At 64.6% G+C, this 16792-nt stretch overlaps 4 protein-coding genes across 4 annotated transcripts; all 4 read right to left on the reverse strand.

Annotated features, from left to right (window-relative positions):
- Positions 1 to 4005: 4005 nt before the first annotated feature.
- Positions 4006 to 6819, reverse strand: EMIHUDRAFT_444719 (hypothetical protein). Its single transcript, XM_005772640.1, is given in 11 exon segments — positions 4006 to 4519; positions 4615 to 4689; positions 4820 to 4932; positions 5004 to 5132; positions 5227 to 5317; positions 5416 to 5508; positions 5523 to 5676; positions 5783 to 5977; positions 6046 to 6273; positions 6377 to 6496; positions 6623 to 6819. The coding sequence occupies 11 exon segments, from the start codon at positions 6797 to 6799 to the stop codon at positions 4146 to 4148; spliced, it is 1749 nt and encodes a 582-aa protein (XP_005772697.1). The 5' UTR covers positions 6800 to 6819; the 3' UTR covers positions 4006 to 4145.
- A 1491-nt stretch (positions 6820 to 8310) lies between these two features.
- On the reverse strand, positions 8311 to 9163 carry EMIHUDRAFT_430670 (hypothetical protein; the record flags this gene model as incomplete). The annotated part of the gene is made up of 3 exons (XM_005772641.1): positions 8311 to 8473; positions 8606 to 8830; positions 8925 to 9163. The coding sequence occupies 3 exons, from the start codon at positions 9161 to 9163 to the stop codon at positions 8311 to 8313; spliced, it is 627 nt and encodes a 208-aa protein (XP_005772698.1).
- Positions 9164 to 9471: 308 nt separating this feature from the next.
- Positions 9472 to 10576, reverse strand: EMIHUDRAFT_444720 (hypothetical protein). The gene is made up of 3 exons (XM_005772642.1): positions 10201 to 10576; positions 9998 to 10045; positions 9472 to 9906 (listed from the first exon to the last, which is right to left on the reverse strand). The coding sequence occupies exons 1-3, from the start codon at positions 10264 to 10266 to the stop codon at positions 9655 to 9657; spliced, it is 366 nt and encodes a 121-aa protein (XP_005772699.1). The 5' UTR covers positions 10267 to 10576; the 3' UTR covers positions 9472 to 9654.
- Positions 10577 to 11036: 460 nt separating this feature from the next.
- On the reverse strand, positions 11037 to 14384 carry EMIHUDRAFT_117669 (hypothetical protein; the record flags this gene model as incomplete). Its single annotated transcript, XM_005772643.1, has 8 exons — positions 11037 to 11246; positions 11334 to 11906; positions 12023 to 12100; positions 12221 to 12424; positions 12538 to 12994; positions 13075 to 13255; positions 13290 to 13678; positions 13768 to 14384. The coding sequence occupies 8 exons, from the start codon at positions 14382 to 14384 to the stop codon at positions 11037 to 11039; spliced, it is 2709 nt and encodes a 902-aa protein (XP_005772700.1).
- Between the last annotated feature and the right edge of the window lie 2408 nt (positions 14385 to 16792).

The raw sequence follows: 16792 nt of genomic DNA on the forward strand, positions 1-16792 counted from the left end.
TCCCCGGATGAGAATACTGGAGATCTGAGGTCGAATCTGCCGATTCCACAGCCGCCCACAGGAGCGCCGCCTCAACACGGGGTCTCGGCTCTATCGAGCCATGCTAGCTCCAGCCGCAGCCCCACCCGGCCGCCCGAGGGTGTTCCCGCAGGCAGAGAAGACCAATCCTGGGGGAAGTAACCTTCTCTGGTAGGACGGGAACGAGATGATAGTAGGGAGTAGAAGAAAGCAAAGAGGAGCCCTGCGCACGCACGACTCCGCAGGAGAAGCCCCTCCCGCCCGTGCTTGCGCAGCGCAGCCTCCTCCTCCCTACGCGCAAGCTGGGCATGAGGATGATGGCGATTATGTCATGGCGTTGACGATCGCCAATACAGCCGTGATGCAAACGCAGATGAGGACGAACAGATGCCGATGGTGATAAGAGGTTCCCACCCTTGAGAGACGCGCCGAGTTGCCTCGCCGCGCCGCTGTTGATGACGGTACCTCGCGCGTCCGCTATGCGGTGCCGCGAGCTTCCGCTTGTGTATGGAAACCGATGGTGCCTCGCGCGTCCGCTATGCGGTGCCGCGAGCGTCCGTCTGTCTCCAGCGAGGATGGTACCTCACGCGTCCGCTGCGCGGTGCCGTGAGCCTCCTTCCGTCGCCTGTTGCTGGGCGGTGCCTCGCGCGTCCGCTGTGCGGTGCCGCGAGCGTCCGACACCAGCAACTACGGTACCTCGCGCGTCCGCTATGCGGTGCCGCGAGCTTCCGATGTGATTGACACGCTGCCGGGCTGTGTAGCCGCCACCCGACCGCCGCGTGACGATGGTGCCTCCAGACACGATGGTGGAGTTTGAGTGCCTCCAGACACGACGGAGTTTGAGTGCCTCCAGACACGATGGAGTTTGAGTGCCTCCAGACACGATGGAGTTTGAGTGCGTCCATTGATATCTTGACGATCGACACAAGCCGGGCTGTGTAGCCGCTGCCCGACCGCTCACGATGATGCGCCCTGGTAGCGCTGACGCTCGCGCCGCTGTTCATGGCGGCGTTTTCGGCCAGACGCGCAGGTTACCTCCGCTCCATTTGCTGCCACTTGACCCCCATGACGACCGTCGCAGCTGGCGGAGGGGCCGCCTCGCCGTGCTGGGTTGGGCTTGGGCAGCTTACCCGGTTGGCGGTTGTCCCACGGGTGGTTTTCCCACTCCGAAAGCAACGGCAAGAGATCTCCGTCGCAGGTTGTGACCGGCCTGATAGGAGCCTCGTCAAGCTGCTCCGCCGCGTTCCGCCAGGTAGCAGTTTCGACTCGGCCGCGGAGGATCTTTGCCGGCTGGCAGTCCTCGGGAGCGAGCGCCCCAAATCCCTCCTCGCCGGGGTGCGACCTCGTTTTGAGGCTCTCCACGGCGATCTCGGCGAGGCGGAGGAAGGCCCCCATCTGCCGGCTGCACTGATAAAGGTGATTGCACTTTCGCTCATAGAGCGTGTAGTAGCTGGTGAGGTCGAGCGCTGCTCTATGTAGAACTCAAACCACGTCTTCATGGTGAAGCCTTCACCAGCTGGGACTGCCTCCAGGAAGCCGATGCCCACGAAGAGCTTATTAAGGAACGCGCCGAGGTGGCGGACCTTGTCTCGGATGGTGTAAAGATCCTTTGGGTGGACGCGTGGGAAGTTGTGCCGGATTCTTGAGCCGACCCAGTCCAGCGCGCCGTTCGGGCCATTCATGTAGTCGGTGCCGACCAGATTGCCCGATATGAACGACTTGAAGAGGCGGTTTTCTGTGCCGTCGAGGCCCGTGAGGTGGTACCTCCCGAGCTCCTCTTGGCGTTGGCCGCCGCTGCCGACCACCAGGCACCATGTGAGATAGGTGGGTAGTTCCACCTTGCAGTGGGCAATCTTGGCGAGCGTCGCATTCATCCTGGCCTCGCGGCCCCCAGGCCCGAGGACAACTCGGAAGACGATGTCGCTCCCACTTGCGAACGAGGCTGCCAGGATTTGGCGCCTGACTTCGGAGTTGGCGGTGTCCAGTCCCGCGATTGCGCCCGCGAGCGCTTGAAACTTGGGCAGCATCGAAGCCTTCTCGATGAGGCGGCTCGGGAGAGCGTGGGCAGACACATCAGGCCCGCCGTCAGCACCCGGGGCAGGTCCGCCCGGGACTCGCCCCCCGTCGTAGAGGAGGTTCTCCGCCATCAGAGCGGTGACCGCGTCTTCCGCGGAAGCTCCGGCTTGGACAAGATGCCGCCGATCATGGACGACTGCCGAGAGGATGGCAAGTTGGTCCGCGAGCGACAGTTTGAGCTGGGGCGCAGTCAGAATCTTGGCGGCCAGGCGGCTCACCAGAGTGGTCGCAGTCTGGGCCGAAGGCGACGGCTGGATGACCAGCTGGTAGAGCGCGCCCAGAGAGGTGGCGAGCTTGATCCGCCTCTCCTCGATGCGCCGCCTCTCATCTGCACCACCGGACTGCATGCGGAGCATGTCCGTGAAGTCCTCGAGCCTTGTGTACGGGTCCGAGGCGGTGGACTGAAAGAGGACGGGGAGCGAGGAGCCCTTGAGCAGGCGAGGGATCTGGAGCGCGAGCATCGCCGGGTTGGCGGCCGCCGTCCCGAAGCTCTGCACAATAGCCCCTTGAAGAAGGCCGGCTATGATCCGCGCAGGGGCCGCCAGAGGAAGGCGGGCCGCCCTCGTAGCCGTCGGCCCCAGACAGAAAGAGAGCAGCGAGTACGAGAGCAGAGGCAGCTCCCCGTCCACCTCGAGCGCGTGAAGCGGGAGGTGCGTGAGGAAGAGCAGGTCTGGCGGTCCGGGCATAGCAGGGACTGCTGCCCCACAGCCGGGCCTCCTCGACCCCGGCCTCGGCCTCTCCCCGCGGCCACCGCTGGGACGGCGGGCGCGTCAAAGTCCTCACCAAGAAAAATGTCTGTGTGCGCGATCCTCCAGACACCCGGGTTGGCCATCACCAGGTCGGCGAGCCGCTGGTGCAGCACGCCGATCTTCTCCATGGAGGTGGCGAAGAGGTTTGCAGCATCCAGAGCGGTCAAGAGCCGCGACCAGAATGCTCCGTTGAAAAACACATTGAGAACGTGATTCCCATCGAGGAGGGTGCCTGTCTGCTGGTCCCCGCTGAACTGGCACCTCGGCAGGAAGGCGCCCTTGGCGTCGCTCTGCCCCAGGGTGTAGCTGGCCACTGCTGCTGCACCGTTGTACACGGTAGCCCAATTCAAGAAAGACGTGTGGTCCCTTACGTGCTGAGCACCTGGAGCGAGAACGAGCATTGCGTCGCTGTTGATCTGAACCTCGTCAACGACGACGGCGATGGGAGCCAGCGCAGCTGGCGGAGCCTGCTGCTGCGCCATCTCCACTTGTCCTCTCCTCTCCTCCCACCTCACAGAAAACTGCGGCCGCCAGCGACTGAGCGTCTCGCTGGCGGACGGGGAGAGGAACACAAAGGGACGTCCGGACGTCCATCCACTGGGATGAGAATACTGGAGATCTGAGGTCGAATCTGCCGATTCCACAGCCGCCCACAGGAGCGCCGCCTCAACACGGGGTCTCGGCTCTATCGAGCCATGCTAGCTCCAGCCGCAGCCCCACCCGGCCGCCCGAGGGTGTTCCCGCAGGCAGAGAAGACCAATCCTGGGGGAAGTAACCGTACAGGAAACCACTCCCCGCTAGCAACCACCACACACACTTATGGAGCTCCTCTCTCGCCCGCCTGTGTGGCGGCGGCGGCGCCGGCGGCCATGGCGACGCTGACGGCGGCGGCACTCGCGGCGGTGACACTCGTGGCGGCGGCGCCTGGGCAGAAGAGGTCGCTGCAGTGCTGGCGCAGCTGGCGGCGGCGGCTGGGTGCGGCGGCTGGCGGCGGCATTGCTGGCGGCGGCCATGCGGGGGCGGCGCTGCTGTTTCACAACACACATCACACAAGCTGCGCTCGCACACAGAGACACAAATCAATCGCACCCACGTCTCCTTGACAGCCAAGCCGCCAGACGCCAGCACGCAGCAGTGGCGGGTGGCGCTACAAGGCGCCTTGGCAGCTGTAGACTTGTGTATAGAGTTACTGACGTAGAGACGGGCGCTAAAGCCCTAAATAGCGACGCCGGCTCATTTTTGCCACCCCCACGCCCCAGGGCGGCAGGGACCCAGTCCTCTCTCTTCACTGTACCTCTAGCTCTACCGCTGCCACCCCACACTAGCTTGCCACTTCCGCCGGCTCATCGCGCCGGCCTCGCTCCCCCTCTGCCTCTCCAGTGTGACCCCTCCCGCCGCGGGCGGCCGCGCTAAATTCTGGGCGAAAGCAGCGGGGCCACCGCCGCGCGCTAATTTGCCGCCCACTGCCGCTATGGGAGGCCCGAGAACTGCTTGAGCTGCGCCGAGACGTTGACCTGCTTGTAGACGAGGATGGGCTCGGCGCCCCCGACGCGGGCGTGGATGCGCGCGTTGAGGTCGACGTAGGCGACGCCCTTGCCGGCGGGCTTGGGGGCGATGTCGTGGAGCAGCTGGAGGAGGGATGGCAGCTGGGTGGCGTGGAGCTCGATCGGGTAGGCCTGCGGCAACAGAGGGAGGGGGGAGGTACGGGACGTCATGCGCACGCCATGCGGGCAGGCGAAGAGGGGGGGGGGGGGGGGCGCGAGGCGCGCGCGTTTGGCGTGAGGAAGCCGTTCTCGGAGGGCGGCAGCACGATGGCCTGCTCGAGCGAGAGCTGCGGCAGCGAGACCTGCCGCACGGACAAGTAATAGTCACTGGGCGGTAGTGCGGAGGCGGCGCGGGCTGTCACGCGGGCCAAGGGCTGGGGGCAAGAACTCTCTCGCACAAGACTCGATCTCGCTGTCCTCGCGGTGCTGTGCCTGCCCCACGTGGACGTCCTTGTACAAGACCTCCGCCTCGAGGCCGAAGACGTAGAGGGTCGCGTCGAAGGGGTTGGAGAGGGCGACGTACAGGTACTGGTGCAGCGTGGTGCCTACCGACGCGTGGGCCGTGGGTAGAGGCGCCCCTCCGAGCAACGTACAGCTCAGGCACGCAGCGTCGTGCCCGACAACGGGTTGAGGAGGGAGGCGACCGCGACGGGGATGTCGAGGTCGATGTAGGCGCGCACGACGATGTTTGTGCAGCCGCCGAACTTGTCCGTCATGCCGGGCAGGAAGGCGCGTAGGGCGGTGCCTGCGGGCGACGACCGGGTCCAGGGAGGACTGAGGGAGGCGACGTCGGAAGTGACGTATAGGAGGGCAGGCGGAGAGGGGCGGCGGGGCGGCGCCCGTGGCGGCGGCGGCGAAGAAGGGCTGCGACGATCCGACGATGGAGGCGATGAGCGGCGTCGGCCGGGACGTGAGGAAGTGGTTGAGGACCTGCAGCCAGTCGTGTCAGACACGCTCTGAGGGGGGGGGTCTCGTGCCGCGCGGTGTGGTGTGTTTGTGGGGAGGGGAGATGAAGCCGCTGGGCGCACGTCGGCGGTCTTGACGAGGTCGTACTCCCGCTCCGGCACCGAGAGGAAGCCCTGCACCTGAAACCAATCCGACTGGCCGCGCCCGAGCTCGAAATCGGCCTCGGTGTTGACCTCCGCGAACTTGACGCCGAGCGACTCGGCCGCGGGCCGCTCCGTCTTTGGCCACGAGTCGTCGGTATAGATGTCGATCGAGAAGACGTCGAGGTCTTTCAGCACAAAGGTGGACGGGTTCGTCACACGCGCGTCGACCGAGATGAGCGCCTTTGTCAGAGGAAGGTGGGCGGGGAGGGCTCTCATACACATATAGGGAGGCGAGGGAGGGGGAGGGGAGGGTGTAAGAGGTTTCAGTGGGGAGCGTAGGTAGCGCCTTGCCGGCCGGCTCGGTCGCGGGAAGGTCAATGAGCTTGAGGGCGCCCATCTCGACGTTGAAGCCTTGCGCGCCGTGGAGCACGACCGACTTTGCGAAGGTCACGCCCGGGATGCGCAGCGTGCCAACTGTCTGGCACATATCCTTGCGGAGAGTACACCCGTGGTCTGTGCCGCGAAGCTCGACCGCCAACACCTAGGCGGCCAGGCGCGCCCGTCACATTCCTCTGACTAGCCATCTCGAGAGTGACTCCCCAAGATCACCGCGTAGAGCTCGACGGTGAACTCGTCCTCGTGCACCACCGCGCGGGCGATCTTCTTGAAAACAGCCACGTCGTCCACCACCAGTTGGCCCGCCATCTGCGTCCTGATCTTGCCGCCGCCGCCGAGCGGGCAGGGTCGGGAGGAGAGGGTGCCGAAGCGCTCCCCTCGGAAAAAGAGATTGATCTCCGCCGAGCCAAGCGTGGCCTGCGCGCCGAAGAAGAGCAGCTCCTGTGCGTGGGTGGTGGGAGGGAGTGCGCGGTGAGCCGCCGACACGCGCGGAGTTGGCGAGGAGAGAGAAGCTGCGGCTGGGCACGGGAATGGAGCCGGGCACCATGTGGATGTCGATCAGGAGGTCGAAGACGTACATCCCGACGGCGAAGTGGGTCCACTGCGACTCGGGCTGCTGCAAGCGGATCTGGTCGACCTTCATCTCGAAAAGTGCGATAATGCCCTGGGCCGTGGCGAGGGGATGGGGGCGAGACTCATGTTGAGAAGGTGGACGCCGATAGAAAGGAGGGGGGGGGGAGGGGGGAGGGAGGGGGAGAGGCTAGTTCGCTCCGTGCCGGGAGCGCCGCGCCTGCACAAAAGGCTTGCCAATCGCCAGCTTGATGTCGGACGGCGGCGGCTCTGCCGGGCGCGCGTAGAAGAGTCCAGCGCAGACGAGCAGGGCGAGCACGGGCGCGAGGCGGAGAGCGCGTGCCCCGCGGCTGGGCTTTGCCACTGCTCCCGAGGTGGGGAGGCCCTCGGCGGCCATTGTTGGGGGGTGCAGCGATGGCAGGCGCCGAGGTTCGCTCCCCCAAGAGAAAACGATTCCGACTCTCAGTGCCCCAGGATAAGCCCAAATGGCCACGCATTCACAACCCCGGCCGACGCATTCACGCAAGTTACACAAGAAGTACATCGGTCATTTCGTCGGAACACATCCCCCAAAACCGAAGTCTCAACCGCATGCAAAACACAAAAACTCCACTGCGCGACGGCCAATATTCTCCTCGTCGCAGCTTGTCTACCTCACGTCGACCCCGCCGCGGCCGTCACGGCCCAGCGGTTCGGGTACACCTCGCTAGAGCAAGGCTACCTGCTTGCGCTCGTGGGGTGGGAATTTGGCGTCTCGAACCTGCTGCTCGTCCCGAGTCTCGTGCAGCAGCAGCGGCTGAGCCGGCGGAGGCTGCAGCACGCCGCGCTCGGCTTGATCGCGCTGGTGTGCGCCGCCTGACCTCCCTCTCACCTCCCGTCCACCTTCCCCTCTTCTCTCAAGGTCGCTGCTTGCCCCACTGGCACGGCCTCACCTCCCGCTCCCGCCCACACCTCGGCCTGCCTCTGCCCACAGGGCCGGCTGGGTCTGGCGTTGACAGCCTCCTCTCGCTCCCTCGCCGCCTCCTCCGCGGCAAGCCACGCGGTCGCCGCCCGCCCCCAAGGCGTCAGGTCTCCCTCTCCTGCGCGCCCACCCGCGACCTCCGCTGCGGCAGGTCTTCGTCTGCTGCTTCCTGCCAATCACGCTCGGGGTGGGCTGCGTGCTCACGTTGCTCACCGCTCTCCTCGGCGAGGCGTGCCCCGCGGAGTGCCGCGGATCGCTGCTCGGCATCGGCGACTCTGCTTGGTCGCTCTCGCCGGCGTGCTCATGCCGGCGGTGTCGGGGCAACCCGCTCTGCCACAGAGGCCCGGCGCTCTCCGCTGGCCCGACACGCAGACCCCGTCTCTGAACAGGCAGCTCTACGAACGGCTCGGCGCCACCGCGCCGGCGCTCGGCTCGAGCCTGCTCTGCCTCGTCGGAATGACGGCGGCTTGGAACACATCGATGCCCAGCAGGACAAGCGGAAAGAGGCATAGAGCTAGGCGAGACGAGAAACGGGAGGCCGAGCTGACGCCCGAGCTTCTCGTGTGCTTGCGTGCGGTACCATGATCCCGAGAGCCGTGACTGTAAGTATGTGTGCGCGGGGGGAGGGGAGGTGGGCGCTGGGCGGAGCGGTCCCTGGACCCTGCGCGCTGCGCGGTCGCGCTCGCGGCGGTGTGTCGGGGCGTGGCGGCGGCCCGCCGCGCGCGCCCCACGCCCACGCGCCACGGTGGGGCGTGGAGCACGCGCTGATTACATCTTATTTTTGCCCCTCGTGTCGTCAACACACATGCGTATATCGAGACATCAGTAGCTTCGCGGTGTACATGCCGCAGCGCAAGCCGCTGCTCCCCCTCATGACAACAATGTGTCGACCCGCGGCTCGGCGCCAACCCCCCCCCCCCTTTCGTGATACGAGCCCGCGCCCCTCTCTAAAAGACTAGCCTGTAGGTGACGTACTTGCCTGCAGTCTCACTCGGCCGCACGATCTTGACTACTTGCCCGCGCTGCAGGCCATAGTAGCGGGCGACCGGGTCCGAGACCTGGGGGGGCAGGGCTGGCCGTGAGGCGAGCGCGACGGCGGGCCGGGCGGGCCTGGGGCTGGTGTGGCGGAGGCGGGAGGCGGGAGGCGCGAGGCGGGAGGCGGGGGCGGAGGCGAGGGCAGAGGCCGGGAGGCGGGAGGCGTGCGCCTGCATGCGCGGGAGCTGGTTCTCCTTGAGGCGGTACCTCTTGAGGAGGGTCTGCTTCTCCTCGCGCGAGAGCACCACGTGCATCGGCACCAGCACGTGCTCCGTGATGTTGACCAGCAGCTCCGCCTCCTGGAACTGCTCGAGGATCGTCCCCTCCTGCGCGCAGATCTCGACGATCGCCTGCTTGGCGAAGGCCGTCAGGCTCTGCTGCACGACGAGGATGGCCCGTTTCACGTCGTCCTCGTTCATCCGATCCATATACCTGTCCGTGGGGGGCACCCCCGTCGAAAAAACGGCACAAGCGGGGCGGCGCTGCCACCGCCGCCGCCGCGCCGCCGGTCCCCCCGCCCGCGCACCGCTTAATTGGCTTGACGCCAACCTTCGGGTCCGTCGGCCAGAAGACAAAGATCTGGTCGGTCGGGTCGTCCCGCCGCTGCGCCTGGATGGTCAGCCCCTCGCGCTCGCCCGTATACGACCGCGCAAAATCCTCCTCGCTCATGTCAATGTCGGACTGGTCGATCATGTAATGGCGGTCGCGAAGCATCTGGTGGATTGTGCGCCGGACACGGTACAGCCGATAGACGGTGTCCGACATAACCTTGGGCTGCCCGACTGGGGTAGCAGGGAAAGCTGGACCGCTGGCCAGCGCGCCGTGGAGCGTCGCACCACCGGCTAAAGAATTCCTCGCGAGGGCCCGATGCTGCTCCGCGCCATGTGCAATGGCGTTCGAGTGAACGCCGTGCAGGTAGCCCGTGCCTTTTGAATTCCTGCAGGCCCGTCGGGCCCGATGCTGCTCCGCGCCATGTGCAATGAATGGCGTTCGAGTGAACGCCGTGCAGGTAGCCCGTGCCTTTTGGTGTACCCCATTGTACCGCGTCCTGTTGCCCCCAAGGCATTTTGTGATTGATCTTCTTTGCATTTTGAAAAAACAAAAGAACCTGCCTTGACGACTTAAACACTCTTTATGTGGCTGCAGCGTGGTCCGTGGTGCGTGGAGCGTGGAGCGTGGAGCGTGGTCCGTGGAGCGTGGAGCGTGCAGGCGGATGGGCTATTCGCGGTGCGGGTGTTTTCTTCAAGTCACACGCGTCACCCGATCCGGTCCCACACCGAACCACACGGCACGCAGGAGCCGTCTTTCCTCGTGCCGACCTTGCAGCAAGGGTGCGCGTCCACAGAGGCACCGAGGTGGACGGTACTGCGGCCGACGTCTTTCTCGCAGCAAGGCGGCGCGTGGCGCGCCCAGGGGAAACCGCCTGGGGGAGCCGCGCTGTTGACAAACCCGACGCCGAACGTGGTGCAGGGCATGCACACGGGCGGCGCCGGCCCCTTCAGCGCCTTCTGCGAGCGGGGCCGCGGAGTAGGGGTGAGGCCTGGACTAGCGGTGGGAGGCGGCGCAGGAGGGGAAGCCCGGTCAGTACAGTCAGCGCGCCTCCCAGCAGCTGGCGTCGGTGCACATGAGGATGGTCGAGGGGGATTCCTGCAGGGGTCGGGGCGAGGCGCGTGGGGCGAGAGGCAGGGCCAGGGAGCAGGGTGCAGTGCGTGAGTGTCTACCGCACGCCGTGGGGCTGTGGCTGCCTCGCGTGGCTAGCTGGAGCGCGGCGGCGGCGAGAGCGGCGGCGGCGAGGGGCGCACCGGAAAGGCAAGATTTTGAGCGCAGTCGGGATTGCGCTGCATGACCGTGGCGGTAATGCACGGCATGGCGCTGGACGCGAGAAACGGCGGCGGCGTTGGCGAGGGAGGAGGCGGTGGGAATGCGCCGGGTTGCTCATAAAAGTTCGGGGTGCACCCTTTGGCCTTGGAGTGCCAGTTGTTGTGGCAGAAAACGAGGTCGCTCTCGTCGTGGAGGGTTACGTGCGTGCCAAAGAAGTCTCGTGCTGTTTCGTCCTGACGCTGCCAAGCGGACAACCCGGTTGTCCAAAGGGCGAGGCCGCCAGGGAGAAGGATGAGGAGGGCTGCGATTACACGTATGGCAGATGCTGGCGACGCGTCGGAGGGCGGAGGAGTGGAGATCATGAGATAACTGGGCCGGGGCGTCGAATGACCAAACCCGTGACATCATCCCAAGCTTTCATTTTTTGCATTTTTTTTCAGGTCAGGGAAGGCGAGCAAAACCCTTATCGCGCACTTTCCCGATGAAAGGCCTGCCTGCCTACCTCGACTGCTTACCTCCTAACCTAACCTCTACCTACCATAGCACACCACACGACGATGGGATGGCGCTCGATGTGTGTGGCGTTGCCGTTGGGAGAGAGAGATTTTTATTAACCAACAAGAAATCACGACTCCCACAGTGATTTGGGCTCGGCAGCTTGTTAGCCCTCAGCCGAAGCTGGGGCCGGTCCCGTAGCCGAGAGAGCCCGCGCCGATGAGTTCGACGCGGCGTTGGTGACGCGGACGACCCGGCGTTTGCTCATGGGAAGCACTGCGGGCCCCGCAGCCAGCCCATGCACAATACTTGCCTCCCAGCTCTACGTCCTTGTCGGTGCAGTGTCGATCGCACCTGGCGGTGGTGAGGGCGGTGGTAACAAAGGTGGCGACAGCGGAAGGGGCGGTGTCAGCGGGAGTCGAGGGCCTGGGACGGACTCTTCCAGCCGTATCACGCCATCATCCATCGAGTTTGCGCGCGCAACCAGCGACGGCTCGTCGAGGAGGTCCACCCTACCCGATGGCCAGCGCACCTATTGATGGAGGCATGAGAACGCCTCCCACGCCGGTGACGAGCACTCGGGCGGTCCGCGACGAAGCCGGTGGACCTCTACGCGCACCGGCACGCCAGCGGCGCCGAGACCAAAGACGAGCCGGTGGTCGGTGCTGCCGAACCGGCTGGCGCCGCCACTCGACACGGCGTTGAGCTCGCGCAGCTGCAGCCGGACCGCTCCCGCTGGCTCGGCGCGCCAAGCCAGCAGCACTGTCGCGCCGATGCCGTACTCGTTGCTCATACTGCCGACGAGCCTGAAGGCGATGTACGAGTTGCCGGTGCCCCGGTTTAGGTAGACTCGGCAGCGCGTAGAGCACGGCATGAGATCGAGGAAGCCGTCGTTGTTGAGATCGACAACCGAGACGCCCTGCCACCGGTTGCCGCCCGCGTCTAGCCTCGGACAGATGAAAGCTGCGAGGTGGTGCAACTGGACCCCATGCGCGGCCTTGCAGACGACAGGGTCAGCGCAGCACGCCTCAAGCCAGCCGTCATCCTCCCGCTTCCGGGCCGGGTCGTTGAGATCGCCGTAGATGCCCGGCATTCGGACCCAGCTGCCGTCTGCGCTCTGCGTTAGCAGCCTGCTGTTGAAACGGCAGAGGACGAGCAGGTCGAGCGTGCCGTCGAGGTTAAAGTCGGCCGCCTGGGATGAGGTTTGAAGTACGCGACAGAGCGAGGGGCACGTGTGTCTTGAGGCGAAGAGGGCGACACCTTGAGATCTTCAGCCACTCTGCAGCCGGCCAGCAGCGCCCCTCCCACCTCGATGAAGGGCTTCTTGGTGTCGGCAGCGGACCGGAGTCCGGCGGGTGAGGAGTAGAGAAAGTCGATGCCGTCCACCTAATGCGCCGACGACGTTGTGCGACGCGTGCATTGCCTGCGCGTGAGCCGAATCGCAGGGCTTGCCGTGAGCAGCGCATAGTCAGTGAGGCCGTCGCCGTTGAAGTCTCCGGTGCTGACCGAGACAAGCTCACGTCGATATCCTCCACGCAGCGACCACGATCTTAGGTGCGGCGCTTCAAGCGTTGGCCACCAGCCCGGCGTGATATCGGCCAGCCGCCCTGAGACCGGGTCCCACTTGTAGGCAACGAATATGTCCTGGCTGGACCCAGAGCTATCTCGCAAGCCGTCGATGGTGACGAGGAGCTCCTGCGCAAAGCCGTCCTATATGGTCAACACGAGACGGTGTTCAATAATCTCGGCAAGAGCCTGCAGCGGGGGCTAGCCGTCGCCTGGTCGAGGTCGGTCATTATAGCGCCGTTGGCGTACACCGCCACCTCCGGTGCGAATGTAAAATGTCTCGGTTCGCCAGCCGTCGGTCGGTTGAACCACAGCCGCGATGGAATTTCGTTCTTGTCGCTTCGCTCCATATTGAGTGAGAGGATGTCGAGGAGGCCGTCGTTGTCCACGTCAAGCATGCCCACGTTGTACGCACGGCAGCCCCGGCAGTCGAGCCCGGCCGACTTGGCTGCCGCCCGCCCGCCAACGAGCTTGCCATCCGCCGTCCCCCAAAAGAGGCCGTTCTCGGAATGCTCGGTCATGTCAGTGCCTCGGCTGGTGCCCTGTGCTACATAGAGGTCCAGCAACCCATCGCGGTCAATGTCAACAACTGCACCTCCGTGGGCGTCGAACCTTTGGACCAAATCGTCGTCGGGCTGCTCAAACCAACCCTCCACGTACTCGACGGCGCCAGTGATAGCATCAAACCATTCGCCGTTATTGCGCGCGAGATCCCTAAATTTTGACAAGCAGGACAAGCTTTCAGATAGTACAGCAATTGAGTGCGGATGGTGGAAGGCAGCGGCGCAGCGCACCAGTGCGTCTCGCAAGACTCGTACTTGACGTGGTTGGTGGCGAAGATGTCCATCCAGCCGTCGCCGTCCCAATCGACGAGGTACGGAGCACCAAAGTTGTGCCAGTGTGCGCCGACGTGGCCCTTGACCTGAAGCTGTGCATCGCTCAGGAATCGGCGCGACACATCCTTGAACTCTGAACCTGGGGTTGCAGACGACAAGAGTGGCGGCGGCACGTGCGGTGACCGCGGCGGTGAGGGCAGCGGTGGCGAGGGCAGTGGCGGCGGCGGCGGCGACGAGGGCGGGGGTGGTGAGGGCGGTGGCGGCGGCGCTGAGGAGGGGGGCGGCGAGGGCGGTGGTGACGGCGGCGGCGGTGAGGGCGGGGGCGGTGAGGGCAGTGGCGGCGGCGGCGGCAACGAGGGCAGGGGTGGTGAGGGCGGTGGCGGCGGCGGTGAGGACGGGGGCGGCGAGGGCGGTGGTGACGGCGGCGGCGGTGAGGGCAGCGGTGGCGTGGGCGACGAAAGCGAGGGCGGTGGCGGCGAGGGCGGCGAGGGTGAGGGTGGGAGTGGCGAGGGTAGTGGCGGCAGTAGCGGCGATGAGGGTGAGGGCAAGGGCGGCGAGGCTCCTGGCGATGGATACAGCAGCGGTGGTGATGGCGGAAATGGTGATGACAGCGGGGTGGGGGACTGCGGCGGCAGCGGAGCAGATGGCCACGGTGAAGGAGAAGGCGGCGGTGGAAAGCGCATCACGGGTGGTGGTGCTGCTGAGAAGAGGCAGCAAGGGTGCGAAGGGGGGAGCAGGAGCGGGTTGACGCCTGCAAAGATCAAGTTCCGGCCGCCAGTGCCCGTCGAGATCGAGTAGGTGAAGGTCACTCTAGATGTGTTTCGGTAAGAGAGCGACACCACGCGCGTGCGCTGCTCATCGGTTAGGCGCGCTGGATCCGTCGGATTATTGGACAGACCCCCATGTTGAACAGCGGAGAACGTGAGGCTGCCCTCGGTGCCACTGACAGCGAGCTGCGTTAGGTGGTCGAGCTCATACCTGGCCATCCCACTCACCGTGAGCGACTCCACGCCCTTGTCTTCTTTCCTCGCCTTGTCGAAGTCGTAGAAGGTGATGTAAAATTTTCGCAGCACGACGGCCGAACCGCTCGAAGGGTCCAAGAAGTCGAAAAGGAGGTCCACGCTTTGGTTGGCGTCGAGATTGATCTGCGGGAATGCACCATTGATCTTGTTGCGCTGGCTGCTGTGCGGGACGTAGTCGCTGAGTGCCGTGATTCTCAAGTCAAAGACTGCGCCGTCCGGCCCTTTTCCGACAGATTCAATGTACATGCTGGTATCACTGGCTGCGTCTGGGCCCGCGCCGCCGAGGTTGTTGTGTGCCAGAGTCGCTTGGGAAAAGTCAAGGACCGTAGCACTTGCCGATGGGCAACGCAAATCAGTGTCAGTGCAGGCGCGTCGCGCCAGAGATACGCGTGGCGCTGGATCGACGGAGCACTCGGAACAGCCTCTGCAGCCGCCCCATCCGCATCGCACCACCCACGGGCTCGTTTTAGTGGCGCAGAAGTCGTTGCATGGGAGCAACTGTGGCGATGAGAGCGGCTGCACGCATTCAGAGCAGCCCCTGCAGCCGCCCCATCCGCATCGCACCTTCCACGGGCTCGTTTTAGTGGCGCAGAAGCCGTTGCATGGGAGCAGCTGTGGCGATGATGAGATTGGCCGCGGCGGCATTGGGGAAGCCGCACATTCAGAGCAGCCGCCGCAACCGTCCCATCGGCACCGCAACGCCCAGGGATATGTTTTTTGTGCGCAGAAGGACAGACATAGCGGCGAAGTGAGAGGCGGCGATGCGTCATAATTAGGCCCACCAAAAGCGTGAGATAGAGAACACGACAGTGTGAGGACGAGCCGCATGCACACGCTGAGCTGTGTGGCCAGCCAGGACGTGCCGACCAAAACGCAAAAGCCAAACGACGATGCGGTATTGAATTGTGTTAGAGTGGGTTGCGGGCATTAAGAAAACAGGATTCGGCGGCACGCCGCCGTTTCTAAGCCTTTCCACAGCCCTCATCCACCCCACGCCGTGGTTTCTTAGCTCCGGCCGGCACTCAGGCCAGAGCCGGCCCCCTAAGGATTTTAGGTAAGAGGTAAGCTGCGGTCCGCGAGGGCGATGCCATACATGCTGGAGAGTTGCTTTCATGCAGTGGACGACCCCTGGCTTCCTCCCTCGAGTGCCACTTGGTACTATTCCCGTAGGTTCTCGCCAGCCTGACGAGACCGGGGGGCGTGGTGGCGCATGTCTCAGACCTCGCGCGCCGAAGCGACGCACGCGGCCGCGAAATCTATTCGGAGGCCGAGATAGTCGAGTCTCACATGAAGACGGGCGCGTCAGGTCGAGATTAAAAAAATCGGCCCCTGCGAGCGCAGACCCTCTGTTGGCACGTCTGCCATAGGCGACTTTTTCGCCGGCACCAACCCCGCAATGCTCCTGCAAGTCGGGCTCGGTGGCGTGCTCACCGATGGATCATTTTGGATGGACGGGGGGCAGCCACTGTTTTGGGTGTGGTGCATCACGTCGACGGAGCAGCAACACCTCGATGACGGCTGCCTCGTGGCGTACGCCCTCACGTGGCGCGTCACCAGGCAGCCCGTCGACCCACGACTCCTCGGCGAGACTCCCATGCACTCGCACAACGATCGCGACGAGCTTTAACTTGTGATGGTTTCAGCTCTTTTGAGTTTTTTGCCTTCACACGTACGGCTTTAAAGATTAAACGCGTCACACAACCCCATGGTCACAACGTTTGCGTTCCCTAGGTCATGCCCTAGGTGGGCGGTGGGGGTGGGGGGTGGGGGGGGGCGCACATTGCTCTCGCTACCCCCCCTGCACATCTAAAGTCATCCCTGCTGCTAGAGTTTGGGGGGGGGGGGGTCCCGACCACCTCGGCTCGTGTTGTTTTAGCGGTACGCTCGAGGCAGTCGGTTGTGTTCACCGCGCCTTCGAGCCCAATACACCTTCGTCGTGTCGAGTGCTGGCGTTTGTAAGATGTGACCATGTGAGTGCTGAGTCTATCTTGTACTACCACACACTAAAAGCCGTATAGTGAGCCACTCACTCGGGTGATTGCTGGCCTGTGGCGTGTGACCTCGCGCGGATATCACCAACGACGAGCATGCGAAGATATGGAGCAACTTGTACAGCCCGCTGTACTCTCCGCTGTGCCACGCCGTATGGGCTGCGAGAGCAATATCTTCCCTCCTTGAAGCAGAGGCGCCGCGAGGCACGAGAGGAGAAGAAAAGAGACTGGCGTGCCCCGCGCCCGGCTGGCAGTAGGAGGGTACGCCGGTGAGACCACTGGTTTTGTCGACCATAAATTCTCGCCACTGGAACGCTAACCGTACTTACTTACAACTGCTGTCTTGTACAGAGATGCCAGCACCCCCCAGCAGCAGAGCGCTGCTGCTGGGGGGGGGGGGGGGGGGAACCCCCCCACAACAAAACGTTTTTTTTGGGGGGGGGGGGCCCTACCCCCCCCCCCAAAAAAAACCTTCTTCTTCGTGCTGGGGGGGGGGGCCTCCATTACTTTTAAAGTGAAGGGGGGGGTAGGGGGAACAAACTGGCGCCCCTCTTGGGGGAGGGGGGGGGGGGGGCGCCCCCCCCCCCCCCCCAAAAAAAACATTTTGGGAAGATTTTGTGTCGCCACTTTTTTTTATTTTTTTTTTGGGGGGGGGGGGGGCCC

The sequence above is a fragment of the Emiliania huxleyi genome (assembly GCF_000372725.1).
Source record: "Emiliania huxleyi CCMP1516 unplaced genomic scaffold EMIHUscaffold_354, whole genome shotgun sequence".
NCBI lineage: Eukaryota > Haptophyta > Isochrysidales > Noelaerhabdaceae > Emiliania > Emiliania huxleyi.